The sequence below is a fragment of the Aegilops tauschii genome, chromosome 7 (genome assembly GCF_002575655.3).
Source record: "Aegilops tauschii subsp. strangulata cultivar AL8/78 chromosome 7, Aet v6.0, whole genome shotgun sequence".
Lineage (NCBI taxonomy): Eukaryota > Viridiplantae > Streptophyta > Magnoliopsida > Poales > Poaceae > Aegilops > Aegilops tauschii.
Window position 1 is genome coordinate 21,455,782 of NC_053041.3, and position 20,544 is coordinate 21,476,325.

A 20,544-nucleotide genomic window follows, 5' to 3' on the forward strand; every position below is an offset into this window, starting at 1 on the left:
CTCTCCTAGGACCCAAGCATGCAATAGCAAGAGAAGCTAATTTGTATGCATCCGGATTTCCCCAAGGAAAAACACGGCAGAGTATGCATGCAAGGCATCGGAAAAAAGACCACTGAAAATGAGGTGCATGCGGTCGATTCCTGAATATTGCACATACTCTCACTGTTGTTTTTGGTGCAATATATACGTATATATTAAGGACTCCTTCGATTCATAGGATATAAATTTTGTAGAAATAGGAAAGTTATAGAAAGTGAGAAACATGCACTCTTACAGGGAAATATATGTCATTTGATGCATATAATAGAATTTTTTTCATGGAGTCTAAGCTAATATTTTTTTCTTTAAAATATGAAGGATTGGGTCCTATACTAAATATAGAAATTAAATAAGAAATCATCCCTATAAATCAGAGGACTCCAAAGAAATTATTCCTACAAAATTAATCATTTTAACACAGTACAATGAAATATGCTCACATATAGGCACACATGTGAACGAACGCACACACCCTACACTACGAGATCGACAAAGCATCATATTAAGATCGACGAAGTTAGTGTAGACGCCTCGTAGTTAACTAAAACCTATATTCCCACTAAACGAACATCGCTGAAGAGACAATGCGTGCACCAGAGCCAAGCCTAAGATTTGAACCCTGATGGATTGTTCCAGCAAAAGAAACCTAACCATCTGAGCTACTCTCAATTTGCTCCTACAAAATCCTTATCCTTTTGAATCCCCTACAAAATTCCTGTAAAACAAAGGAGGCCTAATGCAATGCAGGTAATCTTGTGATTCCGCTGGATCGGGACGCACCCAACTTTCGAACGGTCATGGCGCTGGTCGACGGTAGAACCGAGCTGAAGCCGAGCCCCCAGGCGGCGGCCAGCAACATGCGGCAGCTGTGGGCGAAGAACGGCGAGTGCACTCGAGGGGCCACCTTTGAGGTCACCGTCATGGCGGCCAAGATCGCCTATGAGAACGCCGCATACATCGAGAACATCGTCGCCAACGTGTGGGGGGTACGCACCTAGCTACCTTGGACGACAATCTTTCTCTATCGTCCTTGTAACTTCATAATAAGCTATGTATTCATCAATTTGCAGTTCAATTTCGTGGGGTACTACAGCTGCTGGAACAGTAAGCCAGAAGCAAGCAAGCAGAGATCGTACATGCATGAACATCGATCATTCATGGCACTAGCTAGATAACATATACTCCATCCGTTTCTACAAATATGGATCTTTTAGATATTCAAATATGGATGTATAGACCTTTTAGCTAGATACAAAGCGTTTTAGAGTGTAGATTCACTCATTTTGCTTCATATGTACTCCCTCCGTCCCATAATATAAGAGCGTTTTTGACACTAGTGTAGTGTAAAAAACGCTCTTATATTATAGGACAGAGGGAGTAGTTTATACTGAAATCTTTAAAATGGCTTATATTTAGAAATGGAGGGAGTATAACCAGTTGGATCGATCAACGTTCTATAAGTATATATAATCAACTATATAATGAAACAATAAATAAGTGTAACCCATGCAGAGTTCCTGGAGGTGAGCGCGACGCAGGCGTTCGTGATGACCGACCGCGGCATGGACGCGGGCATGGTCATGGTCGCTTTCCGCGGCACGCAGGTATTCAGCACGCAGGACTGGTCGACGGACGTGAACCTGTCGTGGTTGCGCCTAGGCGGCATGGGCCACGTCCACGCCGGCTTCCTCAAGGCGCTCGGCCTCCAGGAGGAGGACGGCGAGGACGCCGCGCGCGCCTTCCCCAGGGACGCCCCCGCCGTCGTCCCCGCGGGGAAGGTCGTCGCCTACTACGAGCTCCGGAGGGTGCTCCGCGAGCTGCTCGAGGAGCACCCGAGGGCCCGCGTCGTCGTCACGGGCCACAGCCTCGGGGGCGCGCTCGCCGTCCTCTTCCCGGCCGTGCTGGCGCTGCACGGGGAGGGGGACATCCTGCGCAGGCTCGGGGCCGTGCACACCTACGGGCAGCCGCGCGTCGGGGACGAGGCGTTCGTCAACTTCTTCCAAGCCAAGGTGGCGGCGGCCTACTGGCGCGTGGTGTACAGGCACGACATCGTGCCGCGGGTGCCGTTCAACGCTCCGCCGGTGGCAGGATTCAGCCACGGTGGGACATGTGTGTACTACGACGGGTGGTACGACGGGCGGGTGCTCGGCGGGGAGGAGGCGCCGAACCCGAATTACATCGACCCGCGGCATGCGCCGTCCATGTATCGCGGCGCGCTGGGCGACCTGCTGAAAGCCATGTTCCTGTGGGTCAAGGCCGGGGGCGAGTACCGCGAGGGCGCCGTGTCCCTGCTGTACCGCGCCGCCATCGGCATGCTCGTCCCCGGCGTTGCCTCGCACAGCCCACGTGACTACGTCAACGCCATCCGCCTCGGCCGCATTGGCACCGCCGCCGGTTAAGAGTGCATATTTGTGTGCAACTGGTGCATGTATCAGCAGCATATTGATAATCGAATTTGAGATTGGTGCTCTGAAGGTGTTGCGTTGCCAGTTTAGCATATTATAAGGCACCATTGATTATCCAATCTGTTTGCTCCGTTGCACTAAACAATATGCTTGATCACAGCCTTGATTATAAAGAATCACGGTCTAGAAATAAAAATGTAAAAAACTCATCTCTGCCCCAAGAATTGCCTAGAATCAACCCAGAATCATAGTGCAATCTAGAATCGTGGAAAGTCCACCATTCTAGCCTGCCCCGGAAAATAAAATGTTTCGTTTTCAGCAAGTACACCTATTGAACGTGGTATTATTCATGAGAGGACGCCTCCCTATTCATGAGAGGAACATGGTGGGGGCAATAGTGTCATATTATGTTTGTATGTGGACGACATACTGATCTTTGGTACAAACATAATGCAATTAATGAGGTCAAGTCTTGGAACATTGACTGACTTGGTGAATGCCATGAGAGGACGCCTCCCTATTCACCTCAATCAAATGGAGTGGCCGAGAGGAAAAATCACACATTGACTGACTTGGTGAATGCCATGTTAGACACTGCTGGTTTATCTAAGGCATGGTGGGGGAGGCTCTATTGACTTCATGTCATGTCCTGAATAGAGTTCCCAACAATAATAAGGAGAAAACCCCTAATGAGGAGTGGGTTGGGAGAAAACCATCACTTTCTTATTTGCGCACTTGGGGATGTTTGGCAAAGGTTAATATTCCTATTCCTAAGAAACGCAAACTTGGACCAAAGATAGTGGATTGTGTCTTTCTAGGGTATGCTCAACGGAGTATTGCTTATAGGTTTTTAGTGATAAAATCCGAAGTACCTGATATGCATGTTGATACTATAATGGAATCTCGTGATGCAACATTTTTTGAGAACATATTTCCTATGAAAGATATGCATAGCATTGCTAGATTTTCTTCTGAGATAATTCCTGAATCTAGTACAACTGATGAATATTTCGAACAATCACATGAGGAAGTCCTTGAGAAGGATAACAATGAAGTTCCTAGAAGGAACAAGAGACAAAGGATTGCAAAATCCTTTGGTGATGATTTCATTGTATACCTTGTGGACGACACACCCAAGACGATTGCAGAAGCATATGCATCTCCGGATGTAGATAATTGGAAAGAAGCTGTTCATAATGAGATGGACTCAATTCTTTCTAATGGAACTTGGGAACTAACTGATAGACCATATGGTTGTAAACCTGTGGGCTGTAAGTGGGTGTTCAAAAAGAAGCTAAAGCCTGATGGTACTATTGATAAGTACAAGGCGCGGCTAGTGGCCAAGGGCTACACTCAGAAAGAAGGCGAAGATTACTTTGACACCTATTCACCCGTTGCTAGAATGACCACCATTCGAGTGTTACTTTCCTTGGCTGCCTCTTATGGTCTTATCATTCATCAAATGGATGTAAAGACAGCTTTTCTCAATGGAGAGTTGGAAGAGGAGATCTATATGGATCAGCCTGACGGGTTTGTGGTAAAGGGTGAAGAGAGAAAGGTGTGCAAGTTGTTAAAATCTTTGTATGGTCTGAAACAGGCACCTAAGCAATGGCATGAGAAGTTTGAAAGAACTCTGACTTCTGCAGGATTTGTCATTAACGAGGCTGATAGGTGTGTTTACTATCGCCATGGTGGGGGCAATAGTGTCATATTATGTTTGTATGTGGACGACATACTGATCTTTGGTACAAACATTAATGCAATTAATGAGGTCAAGTCTTTTCTATCAAAAAGTTTTGACATGAAAGATCTGGGAGAAGCCGATGTAATTCTAAACATCAAACTTATTAAGGATGAGAGTGGGATTACATTAATGCAATCTCACTATGTTGAGAAGGTCTTTAACCGATTCGGTTTTATGGATAGCAAGCCTTCTTCAACACCTTATGATCCCAGCGTGACACTCAGAAAGAACAAGAAAGAAACGAGAGATCAATTAAGATACTCTCAAATTGTCGGTTCACTCATGTACCTAGCTAGTGCTACAAGACCAGATATCTCTTTTGCTGTGAGCAAACTGAGTAGGTTCATGTCCAACCCGGGTGATGATCATTGGCATGCACTAGAAAGGGTCTTGCGCTATCTGAGAGGTACTATGAGTTACGGAATTACTTATTCAGGGCATCCTGCTGTGCTAGAAGGATATAGTGATTCAAATTGGATCTCCGATGTTGATGTACTTTACGCAACAAGTGGGTATGTATTTACTCATGGTGGTGGCGCAGTGTCATGGAGGTCTTGCAAGCAAACCATATTGACGAGGTCAACTATGGAAGCAGAATTAACCGCTTTGGACACAGCTATTGTTGAGGTAGAATGACTGCGTGAGCTCTTGATGGACTTGCCAGTTGTTGAAAAACCTGTACCGGCTATTCTTATGAATTGTGATAACCAAACGGTTATCGCTAAAGTGAACAATTCTAAAGATAATGCAAAGTCATCAAGACACGTGAAGAGACGTTTGAAGTCTGTCAGGAAGTTGAGAAACTCCGGAGTAATAACTGTTACGTATATACAAACAGACAAAAACCTGGCAGATCCCTTTACAAAGGGACTATCACGAAATGTGATAGATATTGCATCGAGGGAGATGGGTATGAGACCCATAGATGTTACACCATAGTAGTAACCCAACCTTTGTGATCGCAGATCCCGTGAATTAGGATCTGGGAAGAACAAGCTATTGGTTAACTGAGGAGAGTAATAACTAATGATCGTCTCCAAGTGAACACTAGTAGGAAAAGGGGCTTTTACCCCGGTTCATCAGGGCCTTTAGCCCCGGTTCTGGAACCGGGACTAAAGGGTCATTACTAATGCCCTAGCCCTTTAGTCCCGGTTCTTACACGAACCGGGACTAAAGGCCGTCCACGTGGCCGGTGCGGGGAGCCCAGGCAGGAGGGCCTTTGGTCCCGGTTGGTGCCACCAACCGGGACCAATAGGCATCCACGCGTCAGCACCTGGCAGGAGCTGAGGTTTTTGTTTTTTTTTTTTTGAAAGGGGATGGTTTAGGGGTTTTGGGGGGTTAATTTAGGTGTTTCATATATTGTGTTAGCTAGCTAATTAATAGAGAGAAGTGTCCTCTCTTATCTCCGTGCTTTGTCGACGCTACGTACTATATACGTATGGAGAGGAGTAGACACGCTAGCTAGTAATCAAATGAAGGAAACAGAAGATCGTCATGAACATATATATATGCATACAGAGAGAAGTGATATCGACCACCTCTCCTTCTCCGAGATATTGGTCGAACAACAAGTTCTCGTATATCTATCCGACACTACCGGCTACATATATACAATAATTATCTCTTACAATACAATCTCCTAATTATATTGTAGGAACACAGGGTCCACATGGTATTCTCCGTTTTCAGCGATCACGTGGTCAAGGAAGAATGCCGCCAATTCCTCTTGAATTCCTCGCATACGATCTGGTGCTAGGAGTTGGTCCCGCTTCCGAAAAATCTAATTTGAAGAAGGGGGTCAATACATATATATGAATAAATGAAACTCAACACAAATGATGGTAATAAAATAAAATTATGAATATTATTGCTTACGCACTTCATATTGTTCTTCAGTGTAGCCCCGCTCACAGGCATGGTAGCGGATGGACTCGCAAATGTAGTATCCACAGTAATTATTCCCGGGTTGCTGCCACAACCACTTTACAAGAAATAGAGGTCAATCAAACTGATAAGCAAGCATGCTAAATGGTATTGATCAAACTAGCGCTTGAATCACTAGGAGATGCGCGGAACATGCTACTATAGTACTTACTTTCGGGTGTCTAAATTGCAGCTGGTTCGGCAGTCCCGGGGCTTTTGAGGTGAATTTTCTCCAAACCCTGCCAGACAAAGAAAACAATTACTTGATATCAGGAAATGAACAAAGTTGGTAATATGGTGGATAATGATCGATTTAACTTACTTCTGGAGCATTTGAGTCATGTTCGCATAGTCCTGGGGATCTTTTCGTCTCGAGTCTAAGACGGTTACTACTCCCGGCTCAAGCTTAATCTCTAGGAGAATATAGTGGAAGCTGCGCATGCATGCATAAGTCATCAATTACATTACCATAACCTGGACTAATAAGGAAAGAGTATTATATCTTTGTTTTGATTTATTACCAACGATTGTAGCAAGTTGGCCTCGGTATCTTTGGCATGAAATTTAACCTGATAATCATCTATGAGATTTGTGTTAATGAACCCAATATCACCGATTTGTCTTTTCTTCAATTCGGCGATCTTCAATCTGCATAATATAGTGAGGATAAGTATAAATACATGCAATGAAAGAGCTGACCTATATAGAGAGACTTAATGACAGAAGTAGTACTACTTACAGATAGTAGCAAGTGATCGTTGTTTTATCGAGGGACTTTAGATTGTAAAACTGGAAGAAATCCTCAAATGGAACATTCAGCAGTTCAATTCCAACGAGGTCATGCTCCGGTTTAACTCTCAGCCTTAAAGTACTCATCCCATCAGACTCTCTCCAGGTTTTCATGTACCAATCATGTAGTCTTCGCATCATCGTGCTTAGAGATTTGACATCTTTGACGAGAGGCTTCCCGTAATGGTATTTGTGTTCGTCCACCTCCATGATTTCATAATATACATCGTCGGGCAGGTAATCTCCAAGATCGGTATAACCGGGCACCATACCCGGATCATTAGCGACGATGTCTTTTGACACCTTGAGCGGGGGGCACGATTGGTTCTCTTGTTCGCCGAGCTGGGCAATTTTTTTCCCAGCTCGTCATTCTTTCATCCTTTTATCACTGACAGTACTTCCCGACCGCTCCGCTTCGGCATATGCCTTTGCAAGAACGCGCTCATAGTTGCCTTTTGGCGGAGACTTTGGTGGTTTTGTCAGGGCAGCCAGAGTGCGCTTTGCTTTCACCGGATCTACCTTCTCCTCCGGAGGTGGATGTTTCTTTGCTTTGACCCCTTCAAAGAAGTTCTTCACTTCGTCTCGCACGATCTTCGCGTTCTCCTCCTCGGTCCTCTCATATGGTAACTTCTCTGGAGTCTTCAGAGAAGGACCGAATCTGTATTGCCTCCCGCCTCTGGCAGCTGTACTGCTAGACACCGGCAGAGCAGACGGAGCGGCTGCGGCTGTCTTCTTTCCTTGCTTACGAGGTGGAGGAGAAGGACTACGATGCGCCAGAGCAGCCGCAGCGGCGGCGGGTCTCTTCCGCCCTTGCTGACGAGGCGGAGAAGGAGGAGGCTGGCTGCCCTGGCGCGCCGGCGCTGGCGGAGAAGGAGGCGGAGTGCCGCCACGCGCCGGAGAAGGAGGCTGAGTGCCCTGATCACTCGCCGGAGGAGGAGGCGGAGGAGGAGGCGGAGTGCCCTTACTCGCCGGAGCCGTCCAGTTCGGAAGCTTGATGAGCTCCTTCCGCCATAGGCATGGAGTCTTCAGAGCTAAACCCAGCCGAGTCTCCCCTTCACCGGTAGGGTGGTCAAGCTGGAGGTCCTCAAATCCCTCCGTTATTTCATCCACCATCACCCTAGCATATCCTTCTGGAATCGGCCGACAGTGGTAGGTTGCGCCGGGTTCAGTAGGTAAAACAGAGCCAACAGCCGCCTTGACTTTCAAGTTCTGCCATTCCGCCATAAGGTGGCAATGTTGAGACTCCGTGATAGCATCCACGGGGTAGCTAGGAGTAGCCGCATGCTCCAGCTGAGGCAGCTCGGTGGAAGCCACGCTGCTTCTACGCTGAGATGGCGGTGTAGCTTCGGGGGCAGTTTCGGCATCTCTATTGCCGTCTCGTTCCTCTAGCACTTGAACCCTTTCGTGCAGACGCTGAATTTGGATCTGCTCCACTTTTTTCCTCCTCTCCTGGGTTTTGTAACCGCCCGCGTCTGGAAAATCAGCCTTCCACGGAACGGAGCCTGGCGTGCCTCGTGTCCGTCCAGGGTGCTCAGGATTCCCGAGGGCCATTGTGAGCTCGTCGTTCTCTCTGTCTGGAACGAACGTCCCTTGCTGCGCTGCATCGATATAGTGCTTAAGCTTGTTGACGGGTATTGCAAGTTGCTCGTCCGTCCAACGACACCTCCCTGATACAGGGTCCAAGGTTCCGCCAGCCCCGAAGAACCAAGTCTGGCAACGGTCTAGCCAGTTCATTGTCTCTGGTTCGATCCCTTTATCAAGCAGATCCCTCTCAGACTTGGCCCACTTAGGCCGGGCTTTGAGGTAGCCACCTGACCCCGTGCGATGGTGAAGCTTCTTCTTCGCAACATTCTGCTTGTTTGTCGCTGGCATCTTCTTACTCTTTTCCGATGTCTTGTGGGCCACAAATGCGGGCCAGTGATCTCTGATCTTCTCATACCAGCCGACGAATTCTGGTGTCTCTTCTTTGTCGACAAAAGTTTTCAGCTCATTCTTCCACCTCCTGAATAGGTCTGCCATCTTCTTAAGAGCATGAGACTTGATTAATTGCTCTATAACTGGCTTCTCCGGATCCTCCTCTGGCGGTAGGGTGAAATCGCTCTTATATTAGTTTACGGAGGGAGTATTTTTCTTTCTTATGTGTTGTTTGTATTTATCTTGACAATGGATGAATAATAAGATTGAATTAAAGAAACATCTTGAAGTTACAACCGATTTTTTAAGGAATTTAATTGTTCACACGAATCAAAGCTACATCGTTGTATTCCCTGAAGAAACTTCAAAATCCAGAAAAATAAAAGAAAACCATGAGAGTTCCCCAAGTGACGGCGACCGCTACACCGCCGGCGGTGGCGACGGCGACTCCGCCCGCCGTCTTTGTAGCTCGTCGGGGCCCTCGATGTGTCTCCAGCTTTCTAGGGGGCATCCGCATCGATGGATCCTCCCCCGCATCCGGCGGCTCGGCGGCGCAATGGCGGGTGAGTGACCGACCCCCCCCCCCCCCCAGCCATTGCTAGGTAGGGGTTTGATTCTTTGCCTTTTGTTCTGAAATTACTGACGCGGAAAGGGATCAACCATTGTCAGGTCTCAGGTCAGATCCCTTTCTTGCCACCCCGGACCAAAAAAGGTGCGGAGGAGAAACGAATGACAGGGGCCATGGCCGTGGGTGGCTTTGCCGGCGATTCAAGCAAGGCACCGTCGGCGAGCCCAAAGCTAAGCATCAGCCTGGCTTGTTTAGCCAGCAAAGCATCCAGATCCATCACTCACCAACAAGACAGAGCACCACATTTCAGCCTAATTGCCACCCCTTTCACATCTCCTAGCTAGCCTGGAAGCCAAACATACACACTCTCGATTGATTACCATTTCTTTGCCGGTCTGAGGACAAGCAAGGAGAAACCAACCATGGCCATGGTGCTGGACGCCTTCGCGTCCTACATCGCCGACACGATCAAGCAGATGGCGGCGGACGAGGTGGGGATGCTGCTCGGCGTCACCGGGGAGATCGACAGCCTGCACGACAAGCTGGAGAGCCTCAGGGACTACCTCGCCGATGCCGAGAGGAAGCGCATCACTGACCGGACGGTGCAGGGGTGGGTCACAAAGCTCAAGGGTGTCATGTACGAGGCGACCAACATCCTTGACCTCTGCGAGCTCAAGGCCATGGGTCGGCGGGATGCAGCACCCTCACCCTGCTGCAACCCGCTGCTCTTCTGCTTGCGGCATCCCATGTTCGCCCATGATATTGGCAGCCGCATCAGGAAGCTCAACAAGAGGCTGGACGACATCTGCTTGCTCGGTGCTGCCTTCAGCTTCATCAAGCTGGAGACCTACCAGGACTACAGGACCGGCCGACCTTCTGTAGCTGACCGGAAGACAGATCCGGTGTTGGAACGCTCGGCTGTGGTAGGTGAGAAGATTGAAGAGGACACAAGAGCACTGGTTGAGGAGTTGACAAAGGATAACGATGGTATCATGGTGGTCGCCATCGTCGGTGTCGGCGGGATCGGGAAGACCACCCTTGCCAAGAAGGTCTTCAACCACGAGGAAATTCAACACAAATTTCTAAAGAAGATGTGGCTGAGCGTCACACAAGACTTCAGCGATGTTGAGCTGCTAAGGTTGGCCATCACCCCCGCCGATGGAAAACTCCCTGCAACTGAAGACAAATCTATGCTTATGCCGGCCCTTCTCAACGCCGTCAGAAACCAGAAATTTCTTCTAGTTTTGGATGATATGTGGAATGATAGAGCATGGACCTCATTACTCAATGCTCCCTTCAGCCACGGTGCCCCTGGTAGCCGGATTGTCATCACCACGAGAAATGAGACGGTTGCCCGAGGCATGAGAGCCAGAGAGCCCTACCACCGCATTGATAAATTAGGGCCCGAGGATGCCTGGACATTGCTCAGGAAACAGGTGCGCAACTAATTGACTGGTAGTGACTTCTAAATCAAAGTTTTAATTATATGTTTCTTGCAACAATATTGTATATAAGTGTTCTATATTTTAGTTGATCTTAGAAGTTGATGACAAAACTAGAATCAGAGATGTTATGTCAATGTTGTTGGCAGTTTGTCTGACGAAACATTATGATTAGTTACTTCCTGTTCGGGTGGGCACCTAGTAGGTAGCCTGGTTGGCATTGATGGTGTCACCGATGGCCCTGCATTAACTCTGTGACCAGCCAATTGATTTATGTTGTTTCAAAAAGTCCAAGTAAAGTCAATTTGGGTTCTACCAGCCTGCATGTGACAAGCTGCATGCACTCATGGTCACGCAGAGGTATGTAAAGCCAGAAAAAACATTGTCGGTATCATTCCTTTACACATGCTGGTGTCATTGTGTATTTTAAGGATATTTCTTTTTCAAAATGGGATTAGTAAAAACCAATGGTTCATTTGACACCACATACTACATAGCTCCACCCAGGGTCACGAGAATTAAAAAAGGGGGTCGATTAACTAATCTGCATGATTCCACCTTTTAATTAATAATTAATAGGCAATTATAAATGGCACTTGTCAATTCATTTTAGTATGCAGTATGCTGACTGACAACGATCTATTCCTTTTTTTCCCAGTCACTTGCCAATTCATTAAATCTGGTCTGAATCCTGAATTGATTGCAGGCAGTCTCAGGAGAGGCAGATGGACTTGATATCGATTTGCTGACGGATATTGGATTGCAAGTGGTAGCAAAGTGTGATGGTTTGCCTCTTGCTGTCAAAGTAATGGGGGGACTTTTGCGTCAGAAAGGGAAGCATCGTCATGACTGGGAGATGGTTCTGAATGATTCTATATGGTCAGCATCTGAAATGCCCGAAGAACTGAACTATGCAGTATATTTAAGCTATGAAGATTTGCCTCCTTGCATCAAGCAGTGCTTTCTACAATACTCCCTTCTCCCTAAAGGTGGATCGTTCAGTCGTGCTGACATTATTGGCATGTGGATTAGTGAAGGATTTATTCACGGAAGCTCAGACGACTTGGAAGAATTAGGAATAAAGTACTATATTGAGCTGATACTTAGGAACCTTATTGAGCCAGGAATACAGTATATTGATGACCCAGTTCTCAATATGCATGATGTTGTTAGCTCATTTGCTCAATTTTCGGCTAGAGACGAGGCAGTAGCTGTTCAGAGTGGAGAGAATGGTAATATTAGTAAACTCACTGCACAAAAGTTTCTTCACTTATCTGTAGAAAGCAAAGTTTCAGAATCAGAAGGGTTGGACTGGAGTTCTTTGGAAGCGCAAAAGGCATTGAGAACACTAATATGTGTCGGCCATGTAAACATAAAGCCTGGTGATTCGTTGGTTGATTTTCCATGCCTGCGGACTCTGATTCTACATATATATTCTGCAAATGTTGCTCTACTGGTTGAATCTTTACATGAACTAAAGCACTTGAGGTACTTGTCCATACGGAATTATGATATATCTTGTCTGCCAGAGAACATTGGGAAGATGAAATTCTTGCAGTACATTAGCGTTGGGGGTTGCCAACAATTTGTGGAACTTGCACATAGCATTGTAAATTTAGGAAAGCTATGGTCTCTTGACTTCAGAGGAACTAGAATAAATGGTATACCTAGGGGGTTCTGTGCTTTAAAAAATTTGAGGAGACTACGTGGGTTTCCGGTCCAGGTGGATGGTGATTGGTGTAGTTTGGAAGAGTTGGGCCCCCTTTGCCAGCTCAGGGATCTTTATCTGAGTGGACTGCAGAATGCATCTGCTACATCGTCTGCCTCAAAGGCAAGGCTTAGTGAGAAGGCGCATCTTACCAACTTGTATTTACAGTGCAGTAGTGTACTTTGGGTTGATGGGCTGATTAAAGATGAAGAAGGTGTCTCTGAGCAGCGACAAATCAAGGAGGTGTTTGATGGGTTGTGCCCTCCGCCCAGCTTAGATTATCTTAGTATGTCAGGATATTTTGGCCGACAACTCCCAAGGTGGATGACGTCAACATTATTAGAATCATCCCTCAGGTGCTTGAGGACTCTTTGGATGGAAGATCTGACTTACTGCACACAACTTCCTGCTGGCTTCTGTCAACTCCCCTATCTGGAGGAACTTGAGATCCAGCGCGCTCCATCCATCAAGCGTGTTGGACCAGAATTCCTCCAGCCCTAACATCATCATGGCGCTCATCCTTTCCAGGTGGCACTTGCCTTTCCGAGATTACACAGGATGGAGTTAATCGAGATGCTTCAATTGGAGGAGTGGGTGTGGGATGAGAAAGTGCAAGCCTTTCCTGTGTTGGAGGTGCTTTTCCTACAAAAGTGCAAACTGAGGCTTGTTCCTCCTGGCCTTGCCTCCAATTCACGGACTTTGAAAAAACTGTTTATATCTTTCGTACAGCAAGTCAAATTTCTGGAGAACTTTGCTTCTGTTACTGAGCTTGAAGTGTCTTACAGCCCTGACCTGGAGAGGATCACTAATCTCCCAAATCTTCAGAAGCTTACCATCGTCAAGTGCCCAAAGCTGAATGTGTTAGAGGGTGTTCCTGCACTGCAGATTCTGATGCTAGAGGATTACGCCATGGAAGAACTTCCGGAATACATGCGAGGTATAAAGCCAAGACACTTGCAGGTAGACTGTAATCTATGGCTGCTCGCGTCAGTAGCTGCGGGACAATCTGGCACTGAGTGGGACAAGTTTAGCCATGTCGAACATGTCAAGGCATATGCACACGATGGAGTCAATTTAAGAGAATTGTACGTGTTGTACACACGGGATCCCTGCAGCTTGGAGACAAACATCAACCACCCATTTGTATCTGCAGGTAATTAACATACGAGCTTCGTCTTTATGTTACTCGAGTGTTCTGACATTAGTTCGTTTCATTTTGTGTCCTTTCATATATGCTCATATCTGAATATATTTCGTACCTTTTCGTTCCACTTGAGTACGTCGTTTGTAGATATGCAACTTCAGTTATAGCAAGTATTAGCTGTGCATGCGGGCTGTGTGATGACCATTTGTATCCGCAGGTAAACTGACATATGAGCTGTGTCTTTATTTATTCAAGTGCTCTGCCATTAGTCTCATTCTGTGTCCTTCCACATGCTCAGTTCTAAATATATTTCGTACCTTTTCGCTCCACTTGAGTACGTCATTAGTAGATATGTGAGTTCAGTTTTAGGAAGTATTAGCTGTGCATGCGGGCTGTGTAATGCCTACTTTCTGATTTGGCTTCTCTCCCGCATGCTGCTAAATATCTGGGTATTTCTGCCACTTGTTTTCCTAGGTTTCTTGGAGTTCAACAAAACTAGGGCGCTATCCTTTTTATAGTTAAAAAAAGTTCATATCATGACTGTTGGAGTCTATTCAAAGTTAATGTATAGCTCTTGGCTCTTGCCTTGCAAGTCACGTACAGTTGTGTATTTTCTTGCCTTGCAGGAACGTTATCCTCTTCTATGGTGGACGCACAAGGATTTGAGTCTGTATTCAAGATGAGAAGAAGTACCTTCAACTTTGTCTGCGGCTTGGTGTATGCATCTTTAGAAGATATGAGCAGCTGCACCTTTGCTGATGGCAGGGTGCTGTCGTTACAAGATCGAGTAGCCCTTGCTATGTTAGTGCTGAACTCTGGTGAGCCTCTGGAGACCATAGGATCCTCCGTTGGTGTGAACGAGTCTACCGTCTCGCTGGTAACTGATAGCTTTGTTGATGCTGTGGTGGCGAAAGAAAGAAAGCACTTGCGCTGGCCATACCCCGATGAAATGAAGAAGACCAAATCCAAGTTTCATAAGATCCATGGTGTGTCAAACTGCTGCTGTGTTGTACATACAGTTCACATCACACCGCAAGAAGATGAGACAGGTTACAGCCTTGTACTGCAAGCCGTCGTTGACCAAGATTTGAGGTTCATCCGTGGTGCATGGCAATGGTCAGTTAGCATGATCCAGCCGGGTATTTTTCTGCATGACTCTGAACTCTTCCAGGATTGCGAGAAGGGTGAGTTGCTGAATGGAAACAAGCTCAACGTGTCTTTAGATGGATCGGCTGTTGGGGAATATGTAATTGGTGATGCAGGGTACCCTCTTCTCCCCCGGCTCCTGACAGCTTATAACCAGCTGGAAAATGAGGACCTCCCAAACTTTCCTGATCAAGCCGAGTTCAATAGGAGACACTCTGCAGCCCGAACCGTCACACTGAAGGCGACGGCAAGGTTTCAAGACACATATAAGTGGTTGCACAGAGGGACGTGGTACCCGAAAAATCTAGGTAATGCAATCTGGGCGTGCTTGATTTTGCATAACATAGTGATAGACATGGAGGAAGGTGAAGGTGTACCGTACAGTGATGAGCCAAATTACAGCCAGCAAGTTCGCAAGTTGGCAGATGAGGACGCTGTCAGGACGAGGGATGTACTGGCCCAGTACTTCTTGACAAGCATGCCATCGCAATCTGGAGGTAAATCAACACAGATGCTCCTAGCTAGCCAAGTCTTAATTTATTGAGGTTTTTGTGTCCACATAGTTTGTTCTATTTACTCCGTCCTGCTGATTCCAGTCTTCTTCGTCCGTAGATGCAGACCAGGAGCAGGAAGTAGCTTCCGGCTCAGGGGGCAACTGAAGTGCGACAATAAGCGTGCACACACGCACGAGCAGCAGAGGAAGAATAGCTAGCTAATCCAGGAAGAGGGGTAGCACACCGTACGTCCTCATCGCTTAACTTGGTACTGTTTTTTCTGCCACATCTTCCAGCCTAACTTGTATGCTCCCCTGCATCGTGCTTATGCATAACTGTTCTTCTATTGTTGCTCGTTCATTTGATGTGAGCAATTAAGTTAGCAACTATACCTTGATGTGAGCAGGAAGCGAAGCTAGACGGCCATGCGGACCTCCACCTCATCCTGCTGCTTGGTTACATGGACCGGATTCAGATGATGCATGAAATGCAGTGCAAGCTCTTACTTGCAGTAGACCCAAATGCTAGCTGATTCGATGCCGACGCGGCACTGTTTAGAAGCCCAAGTCGCCTTTCATATTATCTTGGCCGTTTCTTTGGTAAAGACAAGTGTCATGCATTTCATTGTATATGTTGGTGACCAGCTTTTACCTTGGCAAGTGGTTGTTGAGAAGAACCACAGGATATGGCTGCAGAGGCAGCATCCTGCCAACATCAGTTATGCGGCGTCGTGATGGTCGGTGAGGCGTGACACGATGGCGCAGGAGGTACGATGGCCAGTGCTGTCAGAGCCGGCGGAGAGGAACCGTATCGTTGTTGGTTCGGAGGAACGCGTCAGACTTGTGAATTTCAGGTGTAGGTGAACGCAACCATTGACGGTTAACTGGTCACTACCCGTCAGTTAGCGAGTAGGTAAATGCCAGCATAGTTGTTTAAGTGGTAGTGTTTGTTTGGGTTGGGGGGTTACTTTTTATACCGCAACCTTTATAGTGTACATGTAGTAGTATGTAATATAAGTTATAACATGTTTGTCTCTTAATCTTATGACATCTAACAATAAACCATGCATCCCACAGCTCAGATGTATGGTTGGACAGAACGTTTTCTGGCGAAAATGTGAAATGTGGATCAGCTGATGATTCGTGCGTCGTTGAACCACGATTCTTGCCGTCCCTATTAATGTTGGTACAGGGTCACTTTTTCGGGTGGTGTTGTAATTACTCGGGTAAAAGATTGTGTAACTTATGAACTATCAAGCCGTTTCCTTCTTTTCTCAACCTAGACAGCGTGTGTAGCAAAACTGATTTTGAAGTGGTAGAGGGAAACTTGTTTGTAAGAAGCAGTTTTGTCAACAGATGGAGCCAGCCAACATTGTTCATGAAGGAACCCCCCTCTGCTTGCAACATCTAGCGATGTTTTCCGGGACAGAACTGCCGCTCAAGGCTTCAAGCAAGCCTCCTCTTCTTTCAAAGAAAACACTGACCATCTCGCTAGTATTATTCTCCATATGCACCGGCAAAGAATACAACCATGAACAAGTCAAAACCCGGTTGTCGAGTGACCAGTGTAAGATCAAGACGGATTTCAATTGCTGCACTCTACAAAGAATACAACCATGAACAAGTCATCGAGGATAGTGATATCACAAGGTTAGGAAGTTCAGAGCGACTTTACGATCCAAGCTTACCCAATAATCTGCACCATGCAGTTCAACTTCATCTGGCATAGGTGCAGTACAACTTCAAAACCTTTTTTTTTTTGCTTTCCTGCGTGAATCAACCACGTCTTCTTGCCAATTCGATCCGCTGCTTCCAGGGATATTGATCAACAAAAGTAAAGTAACACTGTAATTGCTACTGTTTATTTAACTGGTAGGGAAAAGAGCAATGTGAGGCACTCACAGATCCATCGATACAGCATGTCAGCAAGTAAACCGTTGGCACAAGTGACACCCTGATTAAGTGTTGGCTGATCAAATCAAAATTGCACTTTGTCATGGACACACACAAACAAACACACACCCACACACACACACACAATTACAAAGCTCAGTGTAAACATTAGGAAAAAGAGGTATACTTTCAGGCCGGCTACAACTATGTTGTGTAGTTCCAAAGTTGTACCACATGCCACACCTATTTACAGTATGTATCAAGCAACATAAGAATCTTGGCTGCGTCTGAAACTTTGAAACCATGTGTCAATTCATACTTCTTCGCAAAAACACCAAACAACTGTAAAATGCCTTCCATACAGACGCAAAGGGAGACTGTACTGGACATATCCTAAAAATACGGGTGCACTGTAGAAAGCTCATTGTTTTCCATTATTATGCCATGGCGACTGAGCTAGAAAACTGCAAAAGCTTATCAGTAGCACATATAGCTCATTGTTTTCCATTATTACGCCATGGCGACGTTTTAATCCTTAAACCTGAACTTTCCACGTAGACCACCAAGTCTTCACGAGCTTTGGATAAAATGTTAACGCAAAGTGGCCAGAAGTCTACTAGAACAGACACAAGAACTCCTGCACATCAAAGCTAACAAAGATGATGAATGCAAGAACAGCTAGTACCGATAGCAATGCAGCAGTGTGAAAAAATTGCTAAGATACGATAACCGGAGCCGTCACCACGGGCTCCTTCTTGCACCAGCATTGGGTCACCGGAGACATCATAATCATGTCTTTCCTCCTCCACTCTTCGATCACCGCAGCCTGCTTCTTCACCCTGTTCTTCCAGACCATCATTGTCGTTAAGATACGACAAGATATCACCTCCGGCTAAGATTATGTCCCCCAACACATCTTCTGCTTGCTCATCTCGTCCGTGCTCCATTGTTTCTGCAAATATTACAACATGGCAATTATTACACAAACATGACAGCAGGTGGATATATTAGTGCAAACGTGGACCTAGCTTATTCCGGGTTTGGGGTGGCCTAGGCAACGCTTCAAGGGTAGGGGCGCGGCGGGAGGGGGTAGGAGACCGACATCGTTTTTTTCTAGGGTTTGGGTGTCCTCGAGAGTTTTGGTCGAGCGAGAGGGCCGGGGGGTGCTCCCGTGGTATAAGTTATCACGGTCGAGAGGGGGTATACATATCGACCGTCCATCATGTCGAAGTTATCTGGGAGGGAGTTATATATATCGACAACGATGACATACATACATGGGAAAATAATGTTATCGGGGAGGGGGTATATATCGACCCCCCCCCCACGTGTTGAAGTTATCGGGAGGGGGTTTTATATCGACAACGACGACATACATACACGGGAAAATAATGTTATCGAGGAGGGGGTATATCGACCCCCCCTCGTGTTGAAGTTATCCCCCCTCGTGTTGAAGTTATCGGGAGGGGGTAATATCGACGACGACAGACCCGATAAAACATAAGCAAACGAAGAAGAAATAAAAAGAGGAGAGAAGAAGAAAGGAATAGAGGAGAGGATTGAAGAAAAAAAAGAAGAAAAAAAAAAGAGGAGAAGAAGAAAGGAATAGAGGAGAAGAAGTATTTTCTATTTTTTCTTCTTCTCCTCTATTCCTTTCTTCTTCTCCTCTTCTTTTTCTTCTTTTTTCCTCTTCTTATTTATATCTCCTCTTCTTCCTCTCCTCTTCTTCTTTCTTTCCTCTTCTTATTTTCTTCTTTCCTATTCTTCTTTTTCTTCTTCTTCCCTTCCTAGCTGGATATATAAAACTTTTCTAAAATTGTAACTTTTGCATATATAAAACTTTTCCATGTGGATCATCATTTCTCATATATATCGAATATATATCCATTGTCATATATAAAAACTTTCTATATATGAACAAAAAACTTTCTATGAACAAAAAAACATTTTTGACATATATATTCATACATTTTGAACATCTACATACATACAAATTTTTTTTTGTTCACATATACATTATAGCCACATACACATATACATCACATATGAACAAAAAAATTAAACTAATAAAAATAAAAAACAGAGCCGGGGCGGCGGCTCTCACAGCGGGGCGGCTAGGACGATGGCGACGGCGGGGGCGGGGGCGGCGAGGGCACCGGCGCACGGGGCCAGGACGGGGCGGGGGCGGCGAGGGCGCCGGCGAGCACGCGCGGGCCGGGCAGGGGGGCTCGGGGCGCCGAGGCGGCGCCCGCGAGCAGGGGAGCACGAGGCGGGGCGGCGCGTGGGGGCAGGGCGACGGCGACGAGCACCGGGCGGCGACCCGTCGAGGCAAGGGCGCGGGGCGACGGCGATGAGGAGCGGGCGGCGACGGCGAGCACGGGCAGCCTGGCGGCGTCGGGGGCAACTGGCGAGGTATGTCAAAAAATTCCTAAGTGTGGACTTATATAGCAAAGCCTTTAGTCCCGGTTCGTGGCACCAACCGGGACTAAAGGTGGGCATTAGTCCCGGTTGGTGCCACGAACCGGGACCAAAGGCCTTTTTTCAGCAGCCCAAAGGGCGGGAAGCGGCGGCCTTTGGTCCCGGTTGGTGGCACCAACTGGGACCAAAGGGGGGGCATTGGTCCCGGTTGGTGCCACCAACCGGGACCAAAGGCCTTGCGCTGCCCGCGGCCAAAAGTTTAGTCCCACCTCGCTAGTTGAGAGGGGCTCGGAGTGGTTTATAAGTTCCACTGCGGCTGCCCTCTCGAGCTCCTCTCAAATGCAGGCTTACGGGCCTAATGTCACACTGTGCTGTCTGTTGGCCTATTGGGCCTTCTGCGGGCCTGAATCCTGGCCCAGGTTGGGTTTCTAGTCGTATTCAGGCCGTGGTGGCCCAATAGGTGGCAGTTTTTTAAATTTTTTGCATTATTTATTTTCTTTTGTTTTTTGCTTTATTTTTTAATTCTTTTTGCTTTTAGGTCAGCAAAATTATAAACTGTCTGTTAGTGCCATTAGTTTTAGAAAACATATAAACTTTCTATTAGTGCCATTAGTTCTTTATGAAAATTCTTTTTGCTGTATTTAGTTTTTTATTTTCTTTTTTGCTATATTTATTTTGTTTTATTTCTACTTACAACAATAAACTTATTTATTTTGTTTCTAATTACTTATTTATTTTACTTTATGATAATTCTTTCTGCTATTAAAGTTTCTATCAAAAAAAGTTCTTTATGAAAATTCTTTTTGCTTTTAATGATTAAAAATAAAAAAGAGGCGCAATGCGCGTTGATTTGCTTCAAGCCTTTCGGAATAGTGTAGACTGCACTGCACATAGCTCGATGCAGTCTACCTTATTCCT

The 20,544-nt window shown here is 46.4% G+C and overlaps 1 protein-coding gene and 1 pseudogene across 1 annotated transcript; both read left to right on the forward strand.

Annotated features, from left to right (window-relative positions):
• The first annotated feature begins 210 nt into the window (after positions 1-210).
• On the forward strand, positions 211-2,679 carry LOC109772116 (triacylglycerol lipase OBL1). Its single transcript, XM_040397446.3, has 3 exons — positions 211-1,025; positions 1,110-1,143; positions 1,552-2,679. The coding sequence occupies exons 1-3, from the start codon at positions 837-839 to the stop codon at positions 2,436-2,438; spliced, it is 1,110 nt and encodes a 369-aa protein (XP_040253380.2). The 5' UTR covers positions 211-836; the 3' UTR covers positions 2,439-2,679.
• A 7,041-nt stretch (positions 2,680-9,720) lies between these two features.
• Positions 9,721-15,559, forward strand: LOC109772124 (putative disease resistance protein RGA1; annotated as a pseudogene).
• The last annotated feature ends 4,985 nt before the right edge of the window (positions 15,560-20,544 follow it).